General features: G+C 40.0%; 1 protein-coding gene across 1 annotated transcript; it reads right to left on the reverse strand.

The window, feature by feature from the left end:
- Positions 1-65: 65 nt before the first annotated feature.
- LOC311492868 (ectonucleoside triphosphate diphosphohydrolase 2-like) lies at positions 66-6,505 on the reverse strand (the record flags this gene model as incomplete). Its single annotated transcript, XM_084551290.1, has 9 exons — positions 6,355-6,505; positions 4,489-4,606; positions 3,580-3,730; positions 3,295-3,454; positions 2,496-2,723; positions 1,452-1,724; positions 687-806; positions 404-538; positions 66-272 (listed from the first exon to the last, which is right to left on the reverse strand). The coding sequence occupies exons 1-9, from the start codon at positions 6,469-6,471 to the stop codon at positions 66-68; spliced, it is 1,509 nt and encodes a 502-aa protein (XP_084407416.1). The 5' UTR covers positions 6,472-6,505.
- Positions 6,506-14,022: the final 7,517 nt, after the last annotated feature.

The raw sequence follows: 14,022 nt of genomic DNA on the forward strand, positions 1-14,022 counted from the left end.
AGCAGATGATCATAAATGCAAACTTGCTTATGAATAAGAATGACTACACACACCATTCATAGATACTAATTGTTGTTGTTCAAGCCACAATTGTTTCCGTAGTTCCAGAGACAGTATCCTATTGGAATGAAGAGGAGAGCGATGAACAGAATGAGGGTAACAACCCACGCCACTGGGATCAGAGCTTTCATCAGTGCAAGACTTTCAGCAGGTACATTGTTGCTCATATTCAGCATGTATCCCAAAGCCCAGCCTACAGATGCTCCTTCCGCCTGCAGACACACAAGAAGAGGTCGAGTAAAACCACAGCTCATGAAGTCTGGATGTCAGTACAGCAAACAGTGTTGTTGAGGTCCTAGCAAACGTCCATCAAAAGACTCTATATATTGTGTTAAGTTCTCACCTTTTTCTGGAAAGAGATAGAAGGAAAGGAAGTCTCATCGAAACGGTAACCCTGCATTAAGAGCACCTGGACAAAATTGGATACGGCGCAGACATTCTTCATGTATTTTGCGTCCTGCCTTGTCTTTTCCACCATCTGTTTGTGGAAATGCAGTCAGTCAATATTTACATGTTCTTATTTAAAACATTTTTATATTTGTAAAATATACAGTTGCAAATAACATGGCCAGGATGGTAGATATATACATGACCATATTTGAGAATGATTATCTATAAGGGGTTACCTCAGAAATGGTCATATTGCAGACGAGACGGATTGCTTTCTCCATGTGTTGGGGAGATCTGATGGTGGTGTTGGTGAGGCGGGTGAGGTAGCTATGAGTGAAGAAGAAAGCAGAGAATGCCTGGGGAGGAGAGGAAACATTGCAGCAACTGTCATGATTAAGTACTTGAATATCTGACCAAACAACTAAATGCAAGCACTGACTGGGATCCAACATTTTTGTTCTTTTTCTCTTGCTGATCCAAACTCTTATCCCTTACTAACTTACAACAACAAAACTCTAAACCCGCAAAGGGACAGCATCTACAAACACATGAAGGCATAATACATAACACTTCAGACCATGATGAGCTTTAGTGACTAAGGTTGTCCAGTACAAAACTGGGTTATAAAATTAAGACCACCTGCCTAATATTGTGTACGCCCTCCTTTTGCCGCATAAACAGCCCTGACTTTTTGATTCTGGTCCTTTGTCAAAGTTACTTAAATCCTTCTATTTTCCCATTTGAACTTTGAAGACAAAATGTTCACCTGTTGATTGACATATCCCACTAACAGGTGCCATGATAGCCAGATAATCAGTGTTATTTACTTGTCAGTGGTCATAATGTTTTGTTTTGACCTTTGCTATTAGTTAGATATACACATCAGCAAAAAAATATTGTAACACTTAAACTGAAGAGTAAGAACAATGAGCAGGAAATAGCATTTATGTAACTTTTGCTTCACTAGGTTTTTGCTACTTGATTCTAACAGGCTCTCTCACCATGAAGTTTCCTTTGACGCGGGGCTGGAAGACTCCGTTAAAGGAGCACCTGGAGTAAGAGCAGTTGTCAAAGGAGAACATTTTCTTTACGCTCTCCAGGCAGTTCTGGTAATCTCCGGTTCCCACAACTGTAAGAGTCCTGTCACGTCCAAATCTGGCTGGTCTGTACTTCTCAGTGCACGGTGAATCAAAGACATCCTCCCCCAGCTTGATGGTCATGTTGAACTGTTGTGGATAGCAGGGGTGGGATACTTGGGGCGTTATACCTGCATTCTGAAAGTGGCACAAAATATACAATTTAGCTTGATATGGATAGAAGCGAACGTACTACTTACTAGTTGTTGTTTTTTTTTGTAACTTTCCAAATTAATAAAATACAGCTGCCTTCAAGTGACAGTCATTTGGTTACAAATAAAAATATATGTTGACGCCCAAAGAACAGAGACAAAATCAGCTCATTTACATAATGCTTGACATTTTTCGACAAAAAAAAACAAATTTTTTTTTGGCCATTTCTGTGCAGAGACAGCACTGTTTCCTAAGGGGGGAAAAAAAATCACATTTTCAGCCTTTTGTATTTTCAATTAAATATTTGCAAATAATTGGATAAGGGGTTCTACATAAAATGTATAGGCAGCCAGCAGGCATTTACCTTAGCTTAGCATAAAAATAAAGGGAAACAGGTAGCATGTATCCTAGCAGAATCTGCTTACTAGAACCTCTGATGTTCACAGATTGACACTGATTGTTTGTTTCATCTGCACAAAACTGATATATATATATATATATATATATATATATATATTTCATGTCCAGGACTGGTGAGTCCCTAAATTCTTATTGTCACTGTAAGGTTGCCAGGACACTGTGGAGTGGAGATTCAAGGTACAGATGCTGTTTCCTATGTAGTCTTTATGCTAAGCTAACTGACTCCATCTCCAGGACAGATAGAGTACTAATCCATCCATATTTGGCTACCCTCTCAACTTTCAGAAAATCTGAATGCTTTCTCAACTGCATTCACAGCACTTACACATTTCATACCTTGATAAGAAGAGCCAACAGTTTTCTCAGAAATTGGTCTTGGCCATAGCAGAGGAAGCTCTGGGTGTAAAGTCTGTGGTTTTGTCCATAAAGCCTTAGCTGCATCAGATTTTCCTTGTTCTCCACATTCTCAGAAGTCTCAAATGTAATCTGAGTGGACGCTCCACCTAAATCCAAAGCCCCGATTGTCTTCTTGTCAGGATTCAGCCAGCTGCCCACAAAACCATACTAGAGTGGCACGAAAAGACATATTGAGATGTAAGTAATTGAAATGGTGTCGAACAACAGACAGTATTCACTGTTTACTTACAGGAAAACATCAGGCCACAAATGTGTTCACAACTTCAAATGTGAGCCAGTATCGGTAGTTATCAGTGGTTAAATTCTAATAATGTTAGCAACCGTCTGACTTCTCACTACTCACTGATTTATTGTATCTGCTAGATGAATTGGCACAAAATGTTGCAAGGATTTGTTGTTCCCAGATGATGAACCCTATCGGTTGGCGATGCCATAACAGTTATCAAGTGTAAGATAACTGAACCTCAAGAAGTGTGAACATTTAACCTCATATTATCTTTTATCAGTACATTTCAGACAGACTAATCATCATTTCACTTTCAGTCAATTTTTTTTTTTCCCCTTTCTTATTGTATTACTTTGATGTGACTCCTCCTGAATGTGTTTTCCCCATCTTTCCAATGGATCCTACTGGATCCTACTGCCCACATGAGCTCGACTGTAATAGTTTTTCTCTTAAGAGAGCAGTATTTGAGGACAGAAATGAGTAAGATCTCACCTTGACAAAGTTTCCCAGTAAGTAGTTGACTGTAACCCAGCCGTACGCCCCCTCTGCCTGCCCGCTCAGGATGGTCGCCTCTTTGAAGTCGAAAGGGTACGATCGCAGTTTGCTTTTCACTTCCTCAAGTACTTGTTGGGACTCTTTAGCGTTGACTAGTCTAACAAAGCATGTTAGGAGTTAAATACAACTGTATGAATCCCTTCTGAGATACACCATATAAAGCATGGTATAGTATTGATAATATTCATGTAACATTCTGTGTGAAGGAAAACTTCTACTAACTCCAGGAGCCTCATGCCTGCAGTTGCTCCCAGACAGAGTGGAGTTTGGCGGTGCCTGGACTTCGGGATGCCCTTCACAGCTTTTTCCAGGCAAGCCTCCAGACTTTTGGCTGCACCACCGGGTTTGCCCGCATAGCTGGATATTCCTCCCCCTGGACAAGAGAAAGTAGCTCCTCTTATAAATTAAATGTCCTGACCTCCTCACCCGACCTTCACCTTGTAAACAGTCTGAGTTTCCAGGGACACTGAAAACAAACCTCAAGTGAGAAGGGGAACAACTGACAATGAGTAAGATGGCACAGAGGAAGTGGTGAGGAAGCGGACCAAAGGTGTTGCACAAGATGTACCATTCTAGTAAAGACCCCGGATACTTGTATAGGGTGACATGTTGGAAGTGAAAGTGTCCTTGCCACCAAGAAGTCAGAGGTTAAATGGTCAGATATGGATGGATAGTTTTGGATGTTCTGAGTAAATGATGTGTAAATGTAAGTGGTCCATGCTCTGAGCATCCTTCAACTGAGCTGTAATGTAATGAGGATGGAGTTTGAAAGATGGATATCCATTTTTTTATTTTATTAAATTGACCCTTTACTGTGTGTGTTAGTTTTAGTGCCACATTGCTTTTCCCCTTTGAGGGTGCAGACTAATCAGAATCAGAATCAGAATCAGCTTTAATGGCCAAGTATGTACACATACAAGGAATTTGACTCCGGCAACTTTTCTCTCTGGTACAGAAGCAGCTTAAATAAGTGAAATAAAATAAAATAAAATAAAATAAAATAAGATAAAAATACAAATAAATCTGAATCTGTACACATAAAATACACCAAACCTTACATAGCTTCCGATACTAGTGCTCACCAATGCTTAGCTGCAGTAGGCCTTATTTCAAACTGTGAAAGGAGCTCACCTTCTACATGGCACTCGTTGTGCTGGCTAACGATACCAGTGCCATTTTGCTTGTCAGCTGGCCATTTGTAGATGTACATGGAGGTGTGGGAGGAGCCTGCATCCAGAACAATTCCATACTGAAAGAGACAGATAACAAGTCCCATTTTAACAAATGCTCAGAACATCAGCTGTATACTGCTGATACCATTGTTCCTACATAGAAATCTTTCTTTCTTTCTTTCTTTCTTTCTGTGAACAATACACAGTGTTTCCCCTACCAGTGTTACCCCCCCCCCCCCCCCCCCCCCCAAGGCTGCAAACTGAGGGGGAAACCCTGATATAGTAAGTAAGTTATCTAGAAAGGATGTGGTCAGTGTGTTGCTTGAAGGTACTGTGAGCAGAGAATTGTGTGTTTTGCACAACAAGTGTACAACCGGCGCGTACATTATTGTCAAGGGCAGGGCTAATTACTAATTCAGGGGCCAGTTTTTAAAATCAAGAAATGCAGCCGGGCCGGACACTTTAGGCTCCCAGTGAGCAGCTGGTAATTAGAAATTTCGAACCAATACAGATCCATGTGAAGAAAAATAAGCAGTTTTCACTCATAAATGAAAGGATTATCTTATCTTTTAAATGTGTTAACGTAACAAAAGCACGTCAAAAAGTGCATAAAAATAGAATAATAGCTGTAACTGAACTGAATTGAGGCAGTAGAAATATTTTTTTTACTTGAATAAAAATAAAATCAACAGTATGAATTGTTTCTGGTCATATCTAACATGGCACATTACAAAGCGTTATTTAACTGAACAAAAATCTTTTAGTACCTCACTCATGCACACTCATGGCAAATTTAACACATAGGTTTGGCATTTGAACTTGATGGTTCTAATTTTAATAAGTAAGCATTTATCAGTCCAGACAGGGTTAAATCCACGGTTTTCATTGTCAACTCTACATTTTAGTGTAGTGTATAGTGAGTGTTTTAGACTCAGTATCACGGCACTACTGTTAGCTCCCCTAGCCACGCTTCAAAACAACACGAAGGCTACGTGGAGTGTTGCATTCACAGCCTCCCTGCATTCCTTCAGTTCAGTTCAATTAAGTTCAGGTGGGCTGGACAACAGGCAGGCCCACTCAGGGTAGGTCCTGGGCCGCATGTGGCCCGCAATTTGAATACGTCTGGTCTAGGAGATTAGTACTGTGGAGTAACTGATTTCCCCCACATGAAACCAAAAAAAAGTCCTTTTGTGTACCCTTTCGAAACAACAACTTCAAAGCACAAGGTGTGATCTTTTTGAAAACAATTTGTTTGACATGAACAAAAGGAAGAGCACATGAGCAAGGAGTTGAGAACAGTTGTCAAACAAAACACGCTAAAGGCATCTTTTATTTATCTCCCGCTCTTTGTCTTCTTCTGTCTGCTCTGACCCATTACCTCTGAGGTTGCATGTCAGGCTGTGCACAAACAGCTGCATGATTCATAATGAGCGTTTAGTTGACAACAGCAAGTTTAAATGAGGATTTCTGAAATGTCAAGCTGTGATGGTTTCATTTTCTGCCATGGCTCAGCTACAGAAAAACAGTTGTGTGTTAGCAAAACCTGTTTGCAAGCAGTGATAAACAGTTTGTAACCCTTAAGAACCAGTTTACATCTTAATGGATTTTGTAATTTGCTCTTTCAGTATAACCATTAAGAAGAAGTAGACCTGTATGGACCAAGTGAAATATGTTAGAATCAGTTCTGTCTGTTTTACATTAAGTATTAACTGTATGGCAACAGATAAAAATATGATTTAGGAAAAAAATCTATTTTACATTTCTTCACAGATAGTTGAGATGATGCATATGAATGAATATTGATTATTAATTGATGAATATTTACCATGTTTTCATGAGGTATCTGCACATCTTTGCAAGGAATGACCATCAGCATAATCCCGGCTAGTGCAAAAATCAGCAGGACAGCCGCAAGTATGATTATGGGCAATCTGAGAGCCATGAGTGCACTTGGTGTCCGGCGCCCTCAGAAATGAGCGCAATGGGTGTGCATTAAATAGTTAAAAGCTGTGGGTTTGGTCTGCGCTTTTGACGTGTCTTTTGCAACGCTTCCTCTCACGCTCACACACGCAACCTACACACACGTAGAAAGAGAGAGATAGAGGCTAAAGCTTTTTTTTTTTTTTTTTCTCACAGTGTTTGCAAACTGAAAAAGGTGATGCTGAAAAGACCCTCCTTCAGGCAGATGTCCCATCCCTAAGGTCGACTTCGCTTCTTGTTCACTTCCCTGAACCAAGACTATAACATGGATTATGTTGTGCTGCCTTTACATGTAATTTGGTAGATTTCAAATGACACAAAGCACAATTAGGTGTTCAAAAAATGATATGAGTTGGAAAGATTTCTGAATTCAACTGGGGGTGGAAATGAGTTCTCAATAAAGTGGAACAAAACACCACATGTCGCAAAAAAACGGCTTCAAATGGTCGGTCTTCAGCGGCCTCAGCAGTCATGATAGTGAATCTGTGGTTTAACAGCGTGAAGTTGCAGCTGACGACTCAGCAGAAATAATGTGAAACACTCAAGTCAGCATGAAGTACAACCTCAAAGCCGTGTATCCAGTGTAATAGTGTAATACCCCTACCCATACACCTCACACCCACTAGAGGGTGCTACAATTCTGAAAAACTGTTTAAAATGTTCAAGGACGGATTTCTCGTTCTCTCCACAGAGTTTTGTAAAGTTTGAGTAATGTGCATGATTTTCTTCAGTTACATATTGGAAAATATCAAAACATTATTCAACTAGTTGGAAGATTTCACAATCACATTAGGACAAAAGACTGAGGCACTATACTCTTTTCCTGCATACCTGTATAGTGTATGCGTATAAAAAGGCAACACATTCTCAACTCATGCATTTTCTTTGTGATCACCCAGCATCCAATAACTTGATAACATGTTGAGCAGTTAGCACACTGTCCCTGACAATAAAAAACTTTTTGCAGTACACAGGCTTCAAAGAGCCTTTCCTCAGCAGGCTAACATCCAAACAGAGGCGAATCAAAGCTTGACTGTCACTTTGCCCAAGTGTGTGTACTGAACTACGGATGACACGACAGCTTTTAGTGGGGGGTATTCTCTGTGGTTGGTAGGGTTGGTAGGGGGGTGGAGGGCGGGAGGTGATTGCCTCAACAGAACTTGGGGGGTTGGGGGGGGGGGGGGGGGGGGTGACACAAATGGCGGTGAGGTGAAGAGGTCGGCAACATAATTCTGAAATGCACAGATAAATCAGAAGTGTCCAGGCCCAGTGGTCCAACTAGCCACCTGATGTTTCCTTTCCAAACACTCACTCCTCCCCCAACGACTTCTACACTGTAAAAAGTCCAACTCTGCCTGTCAGCTGACGTCTGGCTGTTTCTGTAATGCAAGACTACTGGAAGGAGAAATTCTTTTCGTATTCATGAGCAATAAAGAACACCCTTACTCAAGTGCTACAGACTTCCTGACTTGGCATAATCTATAATGTTTGACTCTTAAGGGTATATTTGTTGCACATCTGACTTTAAGGAGTCTGTTCTTTGACTTGTTGAATTATCTCTACTCTCACTATTTTTATGTCTTATCAAAGGCTGTTATCCTGCTATTGTAATTTCTAAACCATTGAGACTTGATCTTGTTAATGATATGAGAAGGATCTCAAGACTGCAGCTACTAGACACAACCTAAACTTTAGGTCCTAAAGGTACAAACATGCCAAACCGACATCAAGGAACTAAAGGCAACAAAGCCCAATTAGGATGTTGATTTTGAACACACTATTAAGACTACAGTCTTACGACCAATGGTTAGCTGGTACATAATTTACAAGAAACTGGAGGAGCTATTGTTAGCTGGAAATCGAGGAACCTTGGAAGAACTTCAGACTGCTGTTCTCTGCAATCGGCTGGTGAATAGTTTACTCACTTTAGATGATCATGTTGTTGTGGAAATACTGTATTTGAATTTTCAGATAAGAGGAAGACGAGTAATCTTTCTCATGAACTTGTTCTGCTGCCAGCTCAAAGTACTGAAAAGCTGCTGACAAGTGTCAACAGGGCGGGACGCAACGGAAAAGCTAGGGCCACAGACCCTAACTTTTTTTTGGTTTTCTCACCAATGGCCAGAACACGCCTTTAGCATGCATACTAAATTTCAGCTTTCAAATACCTTTAACAGTAGACTTTTTTGAGATTGTGGCTTTAATAGTCTTAGGGTAGACTTCGATATCCCTAAACATCACATACATCTATGATTCATGTGATGCTGTTGAGATTGATGAGTCCAGTCTTTTGAATGTATTGAACTATGAATTAGGTCTCTACCCACTGTTTTTTTTTTTTTTTTTGGCCATGCTAGCAGCGTGGCTCTGAGGATGGCAATACTAGTCCATGTGTGCCAGTCTCCAAATAGCCTCAAATATCTCAACACCTATGGGTGATTACCATAAGATTTTGTTCAAACATTCAGATGAATCCTAGTGACTCAGCAACTTTTGCTTCAGTGTCAACATTTTGAGCACTACGTTTCAAACTAAATGAAACCACAACAGCCCTTTAACTCAGAAAAAAAAAAGGTGTACTGAAAATGATGCAGATTATGAGATCAAAAATCTGCAAGCACACTGTGAGCTATAAATTTAACCGTAATCTATCTGTTATAGCATCTATAACGTCAATAATAAGTTCCTTTTCACGGCTGCAATCAACATAATATCTTTCCCTTGATGATCTACAGTTTCCTCAGTCAATCTTCAGTGTAATCTAACCGTAGACTCCAGGCTAAATGTTAATTGTGTTGTTCAAGGTATCTATTGATGGTTAAATGTGATCAGTTGATATCCATTGAGGATTGTATTTGATCAATTAACACCAGTGCAGCAGAGCTTTGAATACACAAATCATTCTTGGGGGCATAGATCAAAAGCTTGGCTAAACGGGTGACTCCAAATGTGAATTGGACTGAACGTCTGGTATCATCTTAGCTGGGACCAGTAATCAGTCTGCTTTTAAAAGCTTAGAAAATTCTGTAGTCTCTATTGTTTTTTTTCTACTAACGCGATTGAAAACATATAAGCGCTGCTAGTCAAACAACAAAAAACTGCCGTGTTTCCTTCAGTGAAACAGGACAACTGGAATTTGCAGCAATCAACACCTCTCTTAGAGGCATGGATCATTACAATGGCATGTTTTCCACAACATTTTCTTATGTTTCTTCTTCATAAAGTCTGAAATTACATCTGAATATAATTCCAAAGTCATGTGCGTGGTCTGTTTTGACAGACAGAAAAGCTTTTCCTGGCAAGCTACAAAATAATTGACTGCCGTAAACAGCTTCTTCATCGTCATCTTCGTCTTCTTAACCTACAAAAACATCCGGTTTTATGTGAAACAAATAACGTCTGTTTTCTACTTCAGTTCTCTTCCGGTTTTCTTTCAAATAAACTCTTATTTAGTTATTTTTTTTATTTTGGAGTCTAAAACCAAACTTGAAATACCAAAATGTACAAGGGCCATGAGCACATCCTCTGCACATTGCTGACTGATTCAGAGGGCTCATTTAGATTGTAAAGACAACATCTAGTCTGGATTGACATTTTTTGCAGTGTACCACAGGCCCTGACAGCCTCCACAGGCCTGCCCTGCATACTGGAGAGCCAGGGCGCGCAGAGGGCATTCACACCTTGTTAAGTTTTACAACTGGTGCATTTGTCGGTCCTGGGTTTCTATTGCCCCTGTGACTCAGTCCCTGCTTTGAAGTGACCTTCTCCGTCTTCTGAGGTGAGGGAGAAATTTAGGGTTTTCTCTGATGAATGTGAATGCAGCACACCTTGGGGTGCATTTGGCCTGCTGGAAAACACTCATGTGTAAACTGGGATGAGATTATCTTTTGAGACAATTTAGGGTTAATGTGACATTCATTTAATCACATAGTGTAGTGATTAGTAAGAATCCAGTACTGGAGGTGTAAATTAAAGAGTAACTTCTGTGTATTTTGACTTGTGTTATACATTTCTTTCAGTTGTAATACAAGTATTTCTATCTTACTGATCACTGGGATCTAAATTTTAATATTGTATTTCTAGTCAGGTGTTTCCATGTCTTAAGTTTCATGTGTTCCAAATAAATGGTTCACAAAAATATGACAGTGCAGGCTGAATGTAGGCAAACAGGTCATTTGCAGATGTTCAGGTGCCTGATTCTTTTACACTACAACTTAAATAAACACAGGTATAAAGCAATTAAGCACTGGTTTGCTTGACAGACAAGAAAACCATGCATTTAAGCCCAAGTTACAGCAACAAATCTTTCCTTCACTTTGCTCTTACAGGTAACATTTGCGGCTTGTATCTGGAGAATCCACAACAAGCAGCAGACAAAATTTGAAATTTACTTTAAATGTCATAAAACTCTGTAATAAATAGTATATTTTTTTGTGGTTGGTATTTTTTTTCTTTAAATGTGAGTAAACTGGACATTAAAGGAGCACCTTTTGAGTTTTTGAGCAGTTGTTAAACTGTGGATTTTTTTTATGCGAGGCCCCCCGTTTAATTTGTATCAGCCACTGACACAGTGAATGTGCAAGGAAAGAGACGACTGCCTGCAAGAAGACAAATGAAACAATGTGCTGTTTTTTTTCTTTTGTAAAATAAACTAAAGAAAAAAAAATACACTGCAAAAATGTGACGAAGAAGGAAAGTTTTTTATTACTTTGCAGATAAATGCATTCAGAAAACATTTTAGCTGTACAGGCAGTACTGTGCAGTTCACATTTCGCATTTCCTCAATATCACATTTAAAATATATTTCCAATATGGCAATCAAGTGATGCTCTGACCAGTCATTTTTGTTTATAACGTTAGGGCACCTGTTGCATACAAATGTGAGATTTTTTTTTAATTTTCTGTGATATCTTTATAAAACTCCTATACAAGGCTTCGGAGAGATACCGCTTTTTTTTTTTACCACGGCTGCATTATCCTATCTTACAACACGGTGTGAAGAACTATTAAATGCTATTGACTGTGCTGATTTATATAGGCTATACATTTCTGCAATGCACAGTAATGATAAGCTCATGTCTTCATGCTCAGTTCTGTTGTGTTCAAATAGTTTACACTGTTGCTGTGGTTGTAGAGCGTGTTTTTTGTCCTTGATGTCAGTTAATGCACCATGCGAGATGGTAGAGCTGAGACTTTACACAGTGAGAGCCGCGTATTAGTGTCAGAAGTGTCAGACTGAGGGTGTATGGTGTTGGCATGGGCTACAGCCTGTGTTCAGGTTTCAGCAGACTTGCTGAAAAGCCTCTGTTTTGTGTGAGACGCTACAATATGTATTCAGGTCGATGTCATCGACTAGTCGAAGTCGACTCGATATTATTAGTTGACTTTAAAAAATACGAAGTCATTCAACCCCTAATACATAGTTCTAAGTAGCAATGCTGCTAGCTTTGTTGCAAGAATTGGACCAGCCAGAAGTGTCAGAAGAATGCAGTGCAGCAAAAATTTAATTCATATTTTCCAAACCCCTGTGGTAGCCACAGTCCACTGAGACAAAAGACAATGTAGAAGCTAGAATAAATGAATCTCTGTATCTCTAAGAATTTTCACAGGCACCTTGGCGCTATTACCTTCCAGAGATGCCAGTCCGTCTGATACAAAAGCTTCAAAACCAGAACATTTATCAGTTTCAGATTTCACTACCACTTTGTTATTGAGTGGGACTTTTCTAGCTGGAGCATCTGGTTTCCTAGATTTACCACCTTGGTGATTCAACTTGCTGTTCAGTACAGGGCACTTCTCAGTGTCCCTACATGGCCGACCAGAACCAACCAAGCATTGGCCATATGTCATCTCGGCAGCCCTTTCCAGACCTTGCAATAATATCTGTCCTGGAAAATAATAATAATTATCGCAAGTGGCCAAGTTATGACTTGGGAACATTCGAAACTTGCACCAAATTGTTGATCGTTTTATATCAGATCATTTATAATAGCTGTTTTAATCTGACTCAATGAGTCAAAACGCCACTGACGCAAGAGCACACCTGTTGAGTAGGAGGTCTTTAATGTGACTTCTTTGATGTGTGTCCACACTACCAAAGGAATGAGGCTAAATGCATCTCAGACCACTTCCAAATGTGGTCGGATTGGATCTCTCAAATGCATCCTCGATGCATCCTGGCTGTGTTTACACCTTTACTTTAAGCTGGTCACTTGTGATTGGATTGCCCAGGACTGATGTTAATGAAAGATCTGAACATGGCCTCAGACCAAAAGATTTATAAACAACCAACGCAACCAATAAAATTTTTTAGTTGCCATAGTCCTGCAAACTCAATGTGTTATTGCTAATAATATTTTCTCAAAGACTTAGAATGTTGCCTCAATCTGGTAAATCCAAAAAAGGTTTAAAAAAGGCAACTGGACTTGTAGAGTTAAAAAAAGCAACCGGACTTCTACAAGTCCAGTTGCCTTTTTTAAACCTTTTTTGGATATACCATGACCTGGATGACTGAGAACCTTCACAGACATCTCGATCTGGTAACAATTCATATGCTTTCAAAACTGCATCTTTCACAGTAGTGTAATCCTGGCTCTCAACTACAGTAAATGCTCAATAAGCATCCTTGGCCTTTCCAGTTAGTGAGTATAGATCGCAGCATATCAGAACTGTCAGCCTCAGGCTGATCTCTCAAACTGGCAACATGCTCTAAAGGAGATAAGGAGTTGCTTGGGTTATTTTCATCAGACCTATATTACAAAACCTCAATTTTCCTTTGAGCTGAAAGACGGAAAAACTGTGAGTGTGTAGGCCTTCTATGTTTCTTCTGAGATTTCTTTCCAGTTTGCTAATGCATATGCTTCATACATATAAAGTTTCTAAGAAGTGGTTGCAGTTGCAGCTCGCATGGATTGCTTCACCCTTGTTGTATTTTTTCCTCTTTTACCTGCACATGACAGACTCCTGTAAACTGCATGAAGGAATGCCCATTGAGGTGATTAAAGGAGCAGAAAGCAGGTGATATTTAAGAGCAGGGAGGGATTTGGTATGTGAGGCTGGACTTCTTGAAACAGAAGGGAAAGAAGGGCGGTGAGGGGGGTGGCGGTGAAATCCCAGCCGTGTTAGGAGGTGAAAGTATGAAGCTCAAACTGCTGCGGATGAGGCTCCTGTAATCCTGTAGCACAGTGCCATCCTTTTACATGCATGGCCTACTGTTATTTGTGTCAGCCACTCATCACTCACACATGGTGCAGTCGGGAATGGTATCCTGGTCAATTTGGCCTCTGTGAAAAAGTGAGCCTATTGAGAGGAGTTCCAGCGAAGGATTCAGAGGTGATCCCTACAAGGATCAGGTTCCCCCTTCCTCCCTTGCTCATCTGTAGAAGAAAAAAACCCCCTCTAATATAGTTTTTTTCTTTTCTTCTTTTTTAAGGTGGGGTACGGGTCGAAGTAGACAGGAGGCACCCGAAACAATGTTGTACCTACCTTTTCAAAATGAATGACTTTTCTTGTC

The sequence above is a fragment of the Chelon labrosus genome, assembly GCF_963514085.1.
Source record: "Chelon labrosus genome assembly, chromosome: 9".
In the NCBI taxonomy this organism is placed as follows: Eukaryota; Metazoa; Chordata; class Actinopteri; order Mugiliformes; family Mugilidae; genus Chelon; species Chelon labrosus.